The sequence below is a fragment of the Galleria mellonella genome, unplaced genomic scaffold, assembly GCF_026898425.1.
Source record: "Galleria mellonella isolate WM207_F2 unplaced genomic scaffold, CSIRO_AGI_GalMel_v1 utg746, whole genome shotgun sequence".
Lineage (NCBI taxonomy): Eukaryota > Metazoa > Arthropoda > Insecta > Lepidoptera > Pyralidae > Galleria > Galleria mellonella.
In genome coordinates, this window is record NW_026442148.1 from 897,043 (window position 1) to 912,905 (window position 15,863).

Consider the following 15,863-nt stretch of genomic DNA (forward strand, 5'->3'; position numbering starts at 1 on the left):
TTAAATTATTTTATTTCATCATCATCATCATCACCTTCCTACCCTTATCCCAATTATCATTTGGGGTCGACGTAATATGTTCTTTTCATTCTTCTCTATTCGCAGTCATTTCCATATTCACTTCTATCCTGGCCACATCCTCTTCCAAGCAGTACATCCATGTCTTCTTAAGTCTTCCTCTGCCCTTATAGCCATCCACATTCATACTTAGTACCTTAAACTATTTCGATTACCATTGAAATTTCAAGATATTCGTATACATCAGTATTATGAGTTATAATCCAGTCGATTTCGATGAAAATTAAATGCCTACATTATCAGTATATGCTTGGTGGAAAATATATAAATAGATAAGTTTAGATTATAAAGTATAAAGATTGATAATGTTAAAGAGATCAAACATAAAACCATATATGATAGAGCGAGATAGATATTATTTACAATATAAGCTCAAAGCTGATTTGGATTAGTAGTGAATTTTGGAGTGTTGGCAATCGTACATATATTGTTGATAGCGAAATTAAACAAAGTAATTCTAATCTAGTAACCAGTAATATGGACTTCCGCAAGAAAACACCTACTTTAGTATAATATATTATCATAAAATTGTTTCTCAAGATACACATTAGTACAGTTATAGTCATTGTTTCCTGCAGATACTGCAAATATATTAGAATACCTGCAGAAAACAATGACATCAAATTACCGAGTTGACGTAAAACACATGTTATATACTTTATATTTATTTTACAGTAGAATTGTGACTTTATCGCTTTATTGCTAAAGATCGTTTTCAATTACGCTATTTTTTATTTCATTACAATTTTTACTGGATAATCGAAGCTAAAGCGTAGTGTTTTAAGGTTACTTTACATTAATCTTTGTCATTTCAGTGTCAATAAGTTTACATGAATGCATGCATGTTTACACACATTGGTAGATGTAATATATTTGTAATATTTAGGGAGACACTTGTTATTTCTCAGTCGACGATGAAACATCGTTTAAATTGCGCATAGATAAAAGTAATTCCCAAACATGAAGTCGGAATTCTTTATAGTCATATATTTGTTAATAATTTTAACAAGTTCTGAAGCAGCTAAAATTCTAGCTGTATTACCAACTCCATCAATCAGCCATCAAGTAGTGTTCCGTCCTTTTGTGCTTGAACTAGTGGCGCGTGGCCACGAAGTGACTGTTATCACTCCAGACCCCGCATATCCTGCAGGAGGGGGGCCGACGAATTTAATTGAAATTGATATAAATGAAATTTATCAAGATTTCGAAATAGAAAAACATCCTGCAGTTAATGAATATGCAGCTATAAGAATAGCTATCAAGAAAGGCATACTCAATGTAACCAAAGCATTTAACAAACAATTGAATACAGATATTTTAAAGAAATTTATACTAGACAGAAATATTGAATTCGATTTATTGATAATAGAAGCGTGGTTGCGACCAACTTTAGCATTTTCTTATAGATTCAATGTACCAGTAATAAGGTTTGGCAGCGTGGGCTCCTTCCTTTCCGAATACAATGATATGCTTGGCTTCGGTCATCCATTGTTTCATCCAACTAATTTGTGTTCCCGTTGTCCTAACATAGAAAATCTTACATTCCTGGAGAAGATTTATGAAATATATAATTATGTTTATATAAATACCTTGTATTATTCAAAAGAAGAGGAAGAAACTGAGACATTAAGAGCAATTTTCGGGCCCGAAATGCCAGCACTGAGTGAGTTGAGCAATAATATAGACTTATATATTAGTAACATTTACCGTACTTGGGAATTGAATCGTCCGATGCCGTTAAGTGTCATTCAGGTTGGTGGGATACATCTCAAAACTGAATGCATGCTCCCAGAGGTAATTATGTCTTTTTTTAGATTGTATTGTATTGTAAACATTTCTGAATTGACTTAAGTCTGGGTGTTGTGGATTGTGCAAGCAGATACTCGTCGATTGGTATGATCAGGTGGATTAAATCAAGTGCTTCATACATTATTTTCATATTACTGAAGTGGCAAACAAACATACGGACTATTTGATGGTAATCGGTTATTATAGCCTATGAACGCCTGCAGTACATTTACTGCATTTACATTATAGGCATTACGCACGCTTTGCCGACCCTAAAAAAAACCTCTTAACTCTTTTTTTGAAGATCTTCATGTTGCAGTCTCTTGGAGAATTCTCGACAGGAAGCTTATTCTATAACCTGAGCGTTCATGAAAGAAGACATCTCTGAGACTTTTAAAATTTTAATTTTGGAATTGTAGGATCTGCAGAATTATTTAGATTCCTCAATGAATGGAGTGGTGTATATAAGCTTCGGTACCAATATGAAGACATCTTGGCTGGATCCGGAGAAATTAGGGATGATGGTCAACGTTTTGTCTCAAATACCTATGGATGTATTGTGGAAATGGGATGAAGACGAATTACCTGGACGCACGGAGAACATCAGGATATCCAAGTGGCTGCCGCAAGAATGCCTTCTGAGTGAGATTTTCTTAATTATTTTATCATTATCATAAACAGATTACTGCAGTCTACTGTTGGACACAGTTTACACTTATAACATGCGAGTAATCCGATGATTATATCCAGGTGCGATCTTTAATCCTTATTACTATGAAATATTATAAACCTGAAAGTGAGTTTGTTTATTTGTTACCACTTAGCACCTTAACGGTAGAACCAATTACTATGAAATTTACTATACACATACGAATATGAAAGAAAGGATGAAATATTTTTATTCAAGGAAATTTGGATTTAAACATTTCTAAATAGTAATTTCTGCTCATTATCGCCCATTCGGAACACAATTTTAGCCAAGATAAACGGGCAAGAAACTCGGCTGTTGCTTTTTTCAAAAAGTTTAATTGTATACGTGTAAAGAATGAGTTTGTGTGAATAAAAATTAATAAAATAATAAAAATAATATATAATTAAATAAAATGGATAATAATATAATTAATTTTTATGGCCAGTGAACGTATTTCGTACACACGGAATAAGTTGAGGCTAAAAGTTAACTTTACTAATATAATAAAATTATGACTAGACGATATTATAATATTATAGACACGGGATATATATATATATATATATATATATATATATATATATATATATATATATATATATATATATATATATATATATATATATATATATATATATATATATAGATATTATAGATATAGACATGGGAGATATTTGAAAAAAAATATATAAAAAGAATAAAAGCAACTAAAAAGCCAAATGAATCTATTTTAGAAATTTTGTTTGTTTGAATGTTTAAACCGACATAAACTACTGCACCAAATTACATGGTGTGACCATGATGTGACCATGGTGTGACCATGGTGTGTTTCTTAAGGTCTAACTTAGAATCTTATATAAATACATTATCTAGAAGTGTTCTAGATAATCTTATGAGTAGTCAAGCTTTTTTTTTATAATTTCAGGACACCCAAAAATTTAACTGTTCATCACCCAGGGTGGGTTACAGTCGACGGAGGAGGCTATGGCGGCAGGCGTACCACTTGTGGGCATCCCAATAATTGCTGATCAATTTGCGAATGTGCAGAATTACGTTCGTCACCGCATAGGAGTAAAGCTTACGTGGAACGACTTCACTGAAGAAGGCTTTAGAGACGCAATACACTCTGTATGGAAAGATGAAAGGCAAGTAGGATTTTAATGTAATAACTACCGATTTGACTTGGTTAAATTACAATTTGGTCGAGAAGGCTCGACTGGTTTCGGGACCATTCTGGTCCTTTATACATGAATAGCTGCGATGTAAGCGAGAGGCTGACTGCGCACTTCGACCCGCTGAGCACGAGCTATAGGCGTTCGCTGCACCGTCACAGATAATAAAGATTGGGTTGGGAAATCTTCGGGTATAAATGAATGGGCTCCGTAGTCTCTTCCCATTCGCCTGTTGTGATGTTTTAACTAACTGTTAAACTGGTAGTTAATACATTAAAATATATTGAGTACTTACGAAACTTTCAACAATAAAGTCAAAAAGGAGTTTGTTAAGTTCTATTACCATCATCATCATCATTTCAGCCATTAACTGTCCACTGCTGAACGTACGAACTGCTGCCTTCCCTATTAGGGAGAGTTTTGGCAGTAATTACCACGTTTGGTGAGCGAGTTGGTAACCGCAGTTAGGTCTTGGTGATCTTTTAAGAGAGACGCTGCTGACCATCTCTTGACCATCAAACAATTTCTAGCAGTTGTATTTCCAAACTTCAAGAAAAGAGCCTATTCCTTTTCGGGTGCTGCCGACCGATAGTATATGCCAGCAAGCTGTAGTTACTCCAGTGTTGCGGGTGCTGATGGGAATGTGGGAATCACGTACCATCAAGTGAGCTACACGCTCGTTTGTTCCCTGTTTAAAAAAAAACAAATTACAGTTGCAAAATTACTTCACTCGTTTGACCGTTACTCTATTTATTTCTTTAATACTTGATTGTACACACTACTTATACATAAAAATATGGCAGAGGTAATCAAATGTACAGTGGCGAGCTTAACTCTAAAAGAGTTCTCTTCTAGCAACACCCAAACTGGAAAGGAGCATCAATGTGTTCTTATTCTATTCATCTCTATAATTCAATTATATCTTGTTGATATAGGTTTTTTTCATTAAGATTATAGATAGACAGGTACTCTTTACTGTTTCCTCTATAAGATTACAATAGTAAATTTATAAATACAAACAATTACAAGAAAATATTACACTGAGAAAACAATGGGAGGCCTCATTGCTGAAAGCGATCTCTTCCAGGCGACCTTTATATTGTTGTTGTTAACATTTTCCAGCTACCGTCGCAATATAGTCCGACTGCACGTTTTGCTACACGTGTTTCATCCTTAAACAAGGCATCAAGGCGGGCTCCTCTTATTAATATTTCTGTTGCAGTAAATACAATAAACGAAGACCTTGAACGTATATTAAAACTATGGTCTTGCTGTAAATCAGGTTATAATCATAGCCTAGTTACATTTCCAGAATGGCTTTTAATGACGTTCCTTCTGTATTTTTTAATGGAATGAAGTTAAACTACAGCGACCGCGTTAAAAACATTTGTTTTGATAGTACTTTATCCTGGTCATAATAATAAATAATATATTGATACCAAAATCATACATTGCTCCTCCCCATCCTTGACTGACTGTTATTCAAATGTTCAGTTAAATAAACTTGAGCGTCTTCAAAATTTATGTATACGGTTCATATTTGGACTTCGCAAATATGACCATGTATCCCAATATCGTACACGGCTCAAGTGGCTCTCTATCCGTCTTCGTCGTAACTGGCACATCCTTTCCCTTCTTTACTCTATTCTCTTTAATCCAGTTACACCTCATTATTTAAAAGAACGTTTTATATATTGACAACCTACTCATAATTCCTACCCATTTTTCTTTCTACTCCAAATCCTTTTTTTCGTTTGTGGAACTCACTCCCTACCCCTATACGGTGCTCTCAATCGTTGCCCATTTTTAAAAACTTAGTTAAAGCCCACTACCTATCCTTATAATCCGTCTGCAGTTTTATGTGTGCGCGTATATATATGTATATGTTTGGTTGTATGTGTTTATTTATGTATGTATATGCTATGCTGTCACAAATATTATTTTTTACAAATCTATCTTTTTTAACGCGCCACCTACCTACTTATGCTTTAATTCTTTTTACCCAAAGGTTGTCTGGAAGAGATTGCTTAGCAATAAGACCTATACGTATTGAAAATTGTTTTAACAAATCATGTTATGTTGGTGCAATAAAGTGTTAAATAAATAAATAAATAAATAAATAAATCATCAGGCAAATTATTAAAACGTTGCTCGAAGCCTAGTCTAGAACCTTTGGCAGCCAAACTGTTAATATACTATATTAATAAATAATATATTGATCCATACCGTGACTATCAGTTCTGGTATTGGTCGGCAAATTGTTACTTCTACTTGCTCCAAGATATATATTTACTATTTTTTCAAAATTTTCAGCTACCGTCGCAATATAGTCCGTCTGCGCGCGCTGCTGCACGACGAGCGCCTGCCGCTGGCGCGCGCGCTACCGTGCTGCGGCACGCGGGCACGCCGTATCTGCGCGCGCCCGCCGCCAACATGCACTGGGCGCACTACTACCAGCTGGATCTAATCGTGCTCCTCGCCGCGGTTGCGCTCCTCGCCTGCTACGCTGTTTACACAGGCGCTAAGATTCTTCTCAGGCTCGTTTGGAGAAATTGTTCAATGTTCCTTGCACGAATTCTCCAAATTAGAAGAATAGAAGAAAAAAGTATATAATAATGCGGCTCTCAACGGAGAGCAGAACATTCACTTTTCAACCGACTTTAAAAAGAAGAAGACTTTCAATTCAATTGTATTTTTCATGTTTGTTACCTTATAACTTCGACAGCTCTATACTGATTTGGAAAATCCTTGGAAAGGATATACTTACATAGCTGTGTTTCGGTTTGAAGGGTGGGATATGGCGTGAATTTACAAGGTACAGAGGAATAACACCTGAGTCCTCGGGAATGGTAACGCATGGGGGGTATCATGGGCGAAACAGTATACTCTGTTATGTCCATGGTATTGCTCATGTCTATAGGCGACGGTTACCACTGTCCATCAGGTGGACTGTCAGCTTGTTTGCCATTCTAAGTCGTATAAAAAAAAGAACGCCATCGAAATTTTATAAAAATTGGTTTAGAAGTTTTAGCTTTTGAATCAAAATTGGTTTTGTCGCAATTGAAGTCGGGTTGTTTTTTAATATCAATTGTATATTTATTATTCAAAATACTTGTAGTTTGTCTTATTGTTTTTTATTAAAGTGTTTTAATTATTTACTAGTTCTTTTCCCGAATTGTTTAAGTTTCTATTGGTCTTATATTAAAACCCCTTATACCAGTTCAAAATTCAAATCATCTTAACCGTGAAGCAGTTGTGTTTGCATGGCTGTGTTTCGGTTTGAAGGGTGGTATATGGCGTGAATTTACAGGGTACATAGGAATAACACCTGAGTCCTCAGGAATGGCAACGCATGGGAGGTATCATTGGCGAAACAGTATACTCTGTTATGTCCATGGTACTGCTCATGTCTATAGGCGACGGTTACCACTTTCCATCAGGTGGGCCGTCAGATTGTTTGCCAATTGTTTAATCAAATAGACTTGTTTACAAGCACTTTTAAATCGTCATTTTTTTAAATCTACTGCAGGGTTCAGAGAGTTGTTATCTGTTGAGAAGAGCCCGCAAGAAATTCAAAAGTTACTCTTTTAAATCTCTGTTAACATATACATATATTTTATGTAATTTACAATTACAATTTATCTTATTATCCTCTAGTTATAATATTACTATATTAATATATAATTAAGTTAAACTGTTCTCCAATGATACATTTACTTATTTAATAACGTCTTACATTTTTGTTTATTCAGTTGATTTGTCTCAATAATTAATACAAAAAATAATATAATGTGAACATACAGCACATGTTTTTAGGGTTCCTTAGCTCAAAAAGGTAACTGAATCTTTCATTCTAACTATCCGTCTGTCAAGAATTTTCTCTCAGAATCTCGTGAATGTATCAAGTTGAAATAAATAAATGAATGGAAACTCTTTATTGTTACCTTAAAAATAATTCCAAGTGTATATATATCAAGTGTGTAATCATGATGGGCTAACTGACCTTGCATTTTCATCCTCACCTTACGTCCCTCACTTGTGCCCCGCAAGTGTATACCATTGGCGAAAGTGGAATTATCATTCCGTTATCATCCAAACGATATACAATTATATGTATATTAAAATATAGTAAGAATTTTTTTAAGGAGCAAAGTAGATAGAAAAATAGAGAACAAAAGAGGAAGGGGAAGACCGAAGAATAACTACATGGGACAGATAAAGAAAACACTAGGTGTCATGTCGTATAGGGAGGTCAAGGATATGGCCTGGGATAGAGCTGACTAGAAGAGAATGCATTAGTTAGTTGCACCGACAAGAGGAAACTCTTAAATGAAAAGGGAAAATCAGCTATCCACAACATTTAGGATGGAGAGGATTTATTATAAGTAACATCAAATACTTAAGTCTGGAGGAGTCTTGGAGTCTTGAAATAAATCAAACTTCTAAATCAACGCAATTAAAAGATACAACCATTTTTAGCGTATATTTTGATATTTGCAAGGTAATCAAAACTTTAGAATAGATAGGGTACTTCCCTTTAGCCTAGTATTATGAAATTAGGCAAGAAGTAATGACGTATAGCACAAGTAAAGGGGAAAGTTGAAAAACCGTAAATGTTCACACACAAAAGAAAACAAAATTATTTTGCAAATTTTATTATTCAATTATAACTCGCGCTTGACTTCGACGAGCGCAGCGTTGCGATTGATTTTCAGTGAATAGCAGTTCAGTAAACACTTGTGCGTAAGTAGACGTGAGAACATATTTATTGTGCGTACTTAAAGTGGTTAATATGAGACTGAAGGAGTTTTATATTTTGCTATTACTATTATGAAGTTATATTATATACAGAAGCAGCTAAAATACTAGCCGTATTCCCAACTCAGTCAATCAGCGACTAGGTGGTGCTCCGTCCCCTGATGCGTGAACTAGCGGCGCGCGGCCATGAAGTGGTTGTTATCACTCCATTTCCCGCGTATCCCGCAGGAGGGGGTCCGGCGAATTTAACTGAAATTGATGTTAAATACACTGGTGAAAAGAAGAGTAGACTTTCTGATATGGACGATGAATATTACAATATAAGAATCAGCACTGAAAGATCTATGTCAATTGTTGCAAAAAGATTTCATGGACACCTAAATACTCATACAGTGCAATAAATTATTTGAAATAAAAATACCAAGTTTGATTTGCTCATAATCGAAGCATGGTTACCATCTCTGTTTGCATTTTCTCACAGATTCAACGTACCTGTCATAAGGTTTAGTTCCGTAGGATCTTTTTTTTCCGAATACCATGTTATGGATGGTTTCGGGCATCCTCTATTGTATCCACCGAATTTGTGTTCCCGATGTCCTTATATAGAAAATCTTACATTCATTGAGAAGATTTACGAAATATATAATTACATTTATATAAGTGATTTGTGTGATTCTTTTGAAAAAACAGAAAATGATAAATTGAAAGCTATTTTCGGTTCCAACATGCCATCTCTGAGTGAGCTGACCAATAATATACACTTGCACATGAGCAATATACATCGTACATGGGAACTGAACCGTCCGGTGCCGTCAAGTGTCATTCAAGTTGGTGGGATACATCTCAAGTCTGAATGCACGCTACCAGAGGGAATTATATATTGTCTTTTTATCTCACCAAATCTCATTTTTCAATTTATATTGTCCTGTCTCGAGACAGGACTATGTAAATATCTTTCAAATTCAATTAAGATTATATTTTTATGTACGATGAAACATATTAGACGTAAAAGTTAGTTTTTTTTCTTCAGTAAAATGCGATACTGATATTTTATCCCTGCCTACAGTTTAGAATGGCATACAGTATGTCGGCCTATCCGACATAAAATGATTGTTATGATTAAAACTAACAATATTATTATAAAAATTACAGGACTTGAAGAAATATTTGGATTCATCAGTGCGTGTGCGCGCGCGTGTGTGTGTGTGCGCGTGTGCGTGTGCGTGTGCGTGTGCGTGCGCGTGTGCTTGTGCATGTGCGTGTGCGTGTGCGTGTGCGTGTGCGAGTGTGTGTGCGTGTGCGTGTGCGTGTGCGTGTGCGTGTGTGTGCGTGTGCGTGTGCGTGTGCGTGTGCGTGTGCGTGTGCGTGTGCGTGTGCGTGTGCGTGTGCGTGTGCGTGTGCGTGTGCGTGTGCGTGTGCGTGTGCGTGTGCGTTTATTTAATTAGTATATTTGAGAAATAATTCTTTTAAGAAGCAATTTACAGTGGTACCCTGCACTTTGGTTATGTTTTGTTAAGAGAGGGACTGGCTGAAAACTAGCGCTGTGCAGCTGTTCACATTGCGCTGGGATACTCACAGCATCAGCTGAGCCGGTTCCTTTTGCCTAGTATGGGATACTTTTTGTATATGTTATTTATATTGTAATTGTATGTTTACTGGCAATAAATGTTTCTATTCTAAAATTTATTAAATTCTAAAATGCTGAGTTTTGTATGATGATAATACAAAATAAGAATATATTATATTTTATTCAAGTAAATATAAATACAAGCATTTTGGAATAGTCATTTTTTTATGATTCTATCATTCATTGGGAATATAATTTCAGCTGAGAAGAACGGGCAACTGTTGCTTTTTTCGACAGAAGTTGGTAGACCAAGATGGATAAAATCCGAAATGAATACTAAAGACAGACTTTTGTAGAAAAGTCGTCTACTTGGGTGGAGATTTCTATTGCTATTTATATATCCCACTGAAAAACTTGTTGGTGGAGTTCCAGTGAGGAATGATAGGTGATGGTGGGATCAGGTCAGTTGGTAATCTCGCTAGAGTTGATCAAATTAACGACCAGAAATAATTGCTGAAAATGAAGACAGGTTTCTTCTTTAAAGCTTGCGGAATATTAGTGAGAGATGATAGATGAGAATGAAGTCAGATCAATTAGCCCATCATGACGAATTTACTAAGCATTAAATGTCGATTTTCGAGATCCATTATTGATGAGGTCGTTACATCCCATTGGGGTCTTAGGTAATAATTCACAAGTCTGGCTTACGGAAAAAGAATATCTTACCACTCTTCTTCATCATTTTCCAGCTACCGGCATAATATAATCTGGTTTCGGGACCAGTTGCGTGACGTGCAAATGCAGCCGCTGGCACGCGCTGTCTGGTGGACGGAGTACGTGCTAAAGTACGGGGGCGCGATGCACTTGCGCGCGCCCGCAGCCAACATGCACTGGACGCAATACCACGAATTGGACTTGCTCGCGTTGCTCGCTGCCTTCGTGTTCCTCGTCTGCTTTGCTGTTTACATAGCTATTAAAATTCTTCTCAGAATGATTTGCAGAATATGTATTTAAGAAAAATGTATTTTGCGAACACTTAATAATAATCGGGCAATAGAAGTCAAAATAATAATTTTTATAAATTTTGTTTTCTTCAAGAAATTCAAGAATCCAATTGGACACGGATTTCAAGGTTACATTTCTGAAGATCGAAGCGTCAAGGGTGTTCTTCTCTAGAATTTTGTCCGATTCTAGAATAAGGGCATACGGGTATGCGACCCGGGCCTCCCGAGCCGCTGCAGTATCCGAGCCCTTTCCGCAACTGCAGTGTTCCCCCCTTTCCTTTCCCACATAAGTCCTTTATTCCTCTCATTCAGCAATTTCCTTTACGCATTTCTTACGTTCCCTCCCTTTTTTCCTCAATCCTTTCCTCCGTACCGTTGAAGGCGGAAACCATCAACAAATGCATTCCCAAAGAGGGTTGACGTCAGGCAGGTGGCCGGTCGTAAAACTAAAAACCAAATCTTTTTGTAATATGGATAAAATCATATTACGCCGACCCCAAATGATTGGGATAAGGGTAGGAAGATGATGATTTCTGAAGGTCGAACTTAAAATTTGTTGTATGTTTCACGCTATCTAGAAGTGGTCAATTTCCTTGTTTTTTTTTTATGGGTAATAATGGAATGGAATGGTAATGACGGCCTGCGCTAACGGGATACGCTGGCGGAGCACCAGTGAACGGTGATAGATGAGAATGAAAACAGGCCAGTTAGTCCATCATGATAAATTCATCAGGAATTAACCATGATAGTTTCCAGGGGGAACCGCGAGGAGGTCGACCTAGTTGGGTATATTGCTGGCAATGGGATTCTTAGTCTCCATCACTAACAATCCCTTTCCACCAGTGTATGTCGGCTTAAAACTCAGCGAATCGAAGGTAGTAGCCTCCGGAGAAGATGCCAGGGCAATGGGGCTCGCCCCGAGACCCCTACCTCTCCCGCCCTTACAATCTGGCGGGTGTTTAAAAGACCCCTCGTCGTCAAAATCCACGCAGACGAAATAACGGGAGAAAAGGGATATGGCGTGAATTTACTGGGTACAGAGGAATAACACCTGAGCCCTCAGGAATGGCAACGCATGGGGGGTATCATGGGGGAAACAGTATACTCTGTAATGTCCATGGTACTGCTCATGTCTATAGGTAACGGTTATCACTTTCCATCAGGTGGGCCGTCAGTTTGTTTACCATTCTAAGTTGCATAAAAAAAAAGCTAGTATTTTATTATTCTAAACTAAACCTCTTATTTTGATTTAAAAACTAAACTACTGAACTGATTTTGATAAAATTTGTATGAGACAAATCTGTAAGTATATCCCTTCAGATGAAGAAAGAATTCTCCAAATCGGTTTACAACTGACGAAGTTATGAGGTGACAAACAAACATAAAAAAATACAACCGAATTGAAAATTTCCTTCTTTTTGAAGTAGGTGAAAAAGAAGCAATCAATGAAATATTTATTTTACATTACCAGTTATTAAAACACGGTATAAAACCAAAATGTTAACAGAGTCACCTGTTAACACAATCTTAAGCTATTGTACTGCTGTTTAAATATAAATAGTGCGAGACGAGACATTGTGACGCAGAGCGTTGAATGCCCTTTGCAGGCTTCCGAATGAAGTTGAAACAATTGTCGGAAACGATAAGAACTTTTTTTTTATACAACTTAGAATGGCCCACCTGATGGAAAGTGGTAACCGTCGCCTATAGACATGAGCAGTACCGTGGACATAACAAAGTATACTGTTTCGCCCATGATACCCCTCATGCGTTACCATTCCTGAGGACTCAGGTGTTATTCCTCTGTAAATTCACTGCCATATCTCACCTTTCAAACCGAAACACATCCATGCAAACACAACTGCTTCACGGTTGAAACACGAATGAGACAGAGGTACTCAAGCAAACGACTTTTGTGCAAAGTCTCCCTCTGGTAAAAATGCTTTAAAATAAATAAATAAATATTTTTTTAATCCACCACTTGTATACATATATCTAAGTAGGTATTTAACATCTTTTCGTCCGCTCCATCGTACGCGTAGATTTCAGAAAAAAATTGAAAAAGCAATGAAATATATTATCACTTCTAGATGCAGGTCAGTTGGCCCACCATGATGAATTCGACAAGAATTAAACATGATGGTTCCCAGAAAGAACCGCGTGGAGATCGACGTAATAGGGTAAATGGGGTACTCTTGTCCGCCTGTCTGTATGTTCGTTCTAGTATTTAACTTAAAAACTGGTATATATTTTATCTTGATTGCGGTGTGACATAGCCGTAGCAAGGTGGAGGGGGCATTGAGGGCAAAACTCTATCTTAAAAGACACTTAAAATAGTTTATATACTTACTAATTTACGCAAACGAAGCCGCGGAATACAGCTAATAGGATATAATAAAAAAAAATCAAATTCGATTTACAAAAACAACTATGACAAATGGACGTGCTCATGTCACATGACTATTATATACTAGTTGTATCCCGTGGCTATACCCGTGTTTATTCAAATGAAAGTATCCTATCTGCTAAATTAGGGTATAACCTACTTGTGTAACAAATTTTATTCAAATCGATTTAGTAGTTTTTGCGTGACAGAGTAACAAACATCCAGCCGTGATATGATGATACCGCTGTTAACTATCCATTGCTGAACATAGGTCTCCACCTTGGAGGGTTTGGTTACTAGACTTGACAAGTGGATTGGCAACCGCAGGTAGATTTTAGTGATGTTTTTAGAGAGCTGCTGCTGCCTATCCTAGACCATTAAGTTCCCTTAGTCGCATCTTACGACACCCACGGGAAAGAAAGGGGTGGCCCATTCTATGTCGGGACTACACGTCTATTTTTTTATTTATGCTACAGAATAATGGCAAATAAGTAAGAAAAAAAAAAACAAAAAGAAAGTACATAAAATAGGTAACATAATTTTTCGCTAGTAAATTAAACAGTAAATTTTAAATGGTCATCAGAAATGAAAAATTATAAGAGAAACATAATGAAATAATGAAATGGACCATTTCACAGGTCAAGATCAAACAAACGCTAGATTTTAAATCAATTTGGTGCAGTAATTTTTGCATAAAGACAAAACCAAAATAACCGACAGAGCCCGAAGGATAAACAAGCCGAAGTGGCAATGGACTGGTCACATAGCTCTCAGAACCGACAACCGATAGGGAAGAAAGGTTCTTGAGTAGCAACCGCGTACGGGCAAACACAGTGTAGGACGACCCCCCACTAGATGGAGTGACGATATGAAATGCATTGCAGGTAATCAGTGGATGCAGGTAGCTCAGGACCGTTCTTTATGACAGTCTATGGGGGAGGCTTATGTCCAGCAGTGGACGGATAATGGCTGAAATAATGATGATGATGATGATGAATATAAAGACAGGCAGACAGACAGAGATAAAATTTGTAAATTTAGTTTTGGCTTTTGTCACTCTTATTACATACTTTGAGAAAAATGCTATGAACATTTTTCTCAAATGCCTCCTATGCACAGAGGTCTAGTTAGAATTTTGTTATATTAGAAAGATATTTATTCAATTCAAACAGATTTTGTTTTGATACCGAAAAACAACTTTCAACGCAGTGTTGCCAGGTGAAGTATTTTTTCTCGATTTTTGGGTAAAAATTTACTGGGTGATTTGGTAATTTGGGTGAAACGGACGCAGAAATATAGCGGCTATATTTTTGTGTCAGTTTTGATATTTGTAAACTATCAATAGTATATAAATCCAAACAATACACCAATGAAATTAAGGAACTTAGATTATTAATAGATGACAACTTTCCGAACCTTGCATTCATTAAAAAGATGACGATTTAAAAGTGCTTGTAAACAAGTCTATATAAATAAACACGATTTGAATTTTAAATATATAGTACCTCCATAGATTTGTTGTTTGATTTGATACAGAGCACCGAAATACCAACTTGAACCCTTTGACTCGGTGCAACGACGAGCTATAAGAATTGTCGTTGATCCCAGGCTTGCCATACAAGCGGTATCGAACCCTTAAGTCATAGAAAAGATTTTGCCTCTGCGTGTTCTACCGCTTGTACAACGGATTGTGCTCAGAGGAATTGTCCAATATGATGCCCACGACCACTTTCTACCATCGTACGGCTCGCCATCGACAGGGAGTTCACCCCCATACCTTTCAAAGCGCAGTTTCAGTGATATTTCCACCCACGAATGCTCAGGTTATGAAATGGCCTCCCTGTTGAGATTTTTTTCAAGAGACTACAGCATGATCTGATTACGTTATCATTAAAAAAAATCATTCAAAAGTAAAATTTGTTCCCCATTCCCATATTTTAAAAATCGATTTTATACAGGTTTTATTTAATTTAATTTTTTTTATACAACTTAGAATGGCAAACAAGCTGACGGCCCACCTGATGGAAAGTGGTAACCGTCGCCTATAGACATGAGCAGTACCATGGACATAAAAGAGTATACTGTTTCGTCCAAGATACCCGCCATGCGTTGTCATTCCTGATGACTCAGGTGTTATTCCTCTGTACCCAGCAAATACACGCCATATCCCACCCTTCAAATCGAAACACAGCCTTGCAATCACAACTGCATCACGGTTGAAACACGAATGGGACAGAGGTACCCAAGCAATCGACTTTTGTACAAAGTCTCCCTCTGGTGAAATTCCTGTAACACTAAAAAATGGCGCGTTAATATTTTATAATAAGTATAATATATAATACTTAATACTTAATGTATTCAGGGAAACGTTATTTTGGCTAACTAAATTGTGCTACATTGTTTTTACATGATATTATGT

The 15,863-nt window shown here is 36.7% G+C and overlaps 2 protein-coding genes across 2 annotated transcripts; both read left to right on the top strand.

Annotated features, from left to right (window-relative positions):
• Nucleotides 1–840: 840 nt before the first annotated feature.
• LOC113511435 (UDP-glycosyltransferase UGT5-like) lies at nucleotides 841–3,696 on the top strand. Its single transcript, XM_052901082.1, has 3 exons — nucleotides 841–1,872; nucleotides 2,286–2,508; nucleotides 3,483–3,696. Exons 1-3 carry the CDS (start codon nucleotides 1,039–1,041, stop codon nucleotides 3,497–3,499), a joined length of 1,074 nt encoding a protein of 357 aa, XP_052757042.1. The 5' UTR covers nucleotides 841–1,038; the 3' UTR covers nucleotides 3,500–3,696.
• Nucleotides 3,542–12,059, top strand: LOC128202079 (uncharacterized). Its single transcript, XM_052901065.1, is given in 6 exon segments — nucleotides 3,542–3,706; nucleotides 6,043–6,334; nucleotides 8,566–8,883; nucleotides 9,094–9,334; nucleotides 10,804–11,060; nucleotides 11,902–12,059. Coding segments are annotated over 6 exon segments (1,431 nt in total).
• Nucleotides 12,060–15,863: the final 3,804 nt, after the last annotated feature.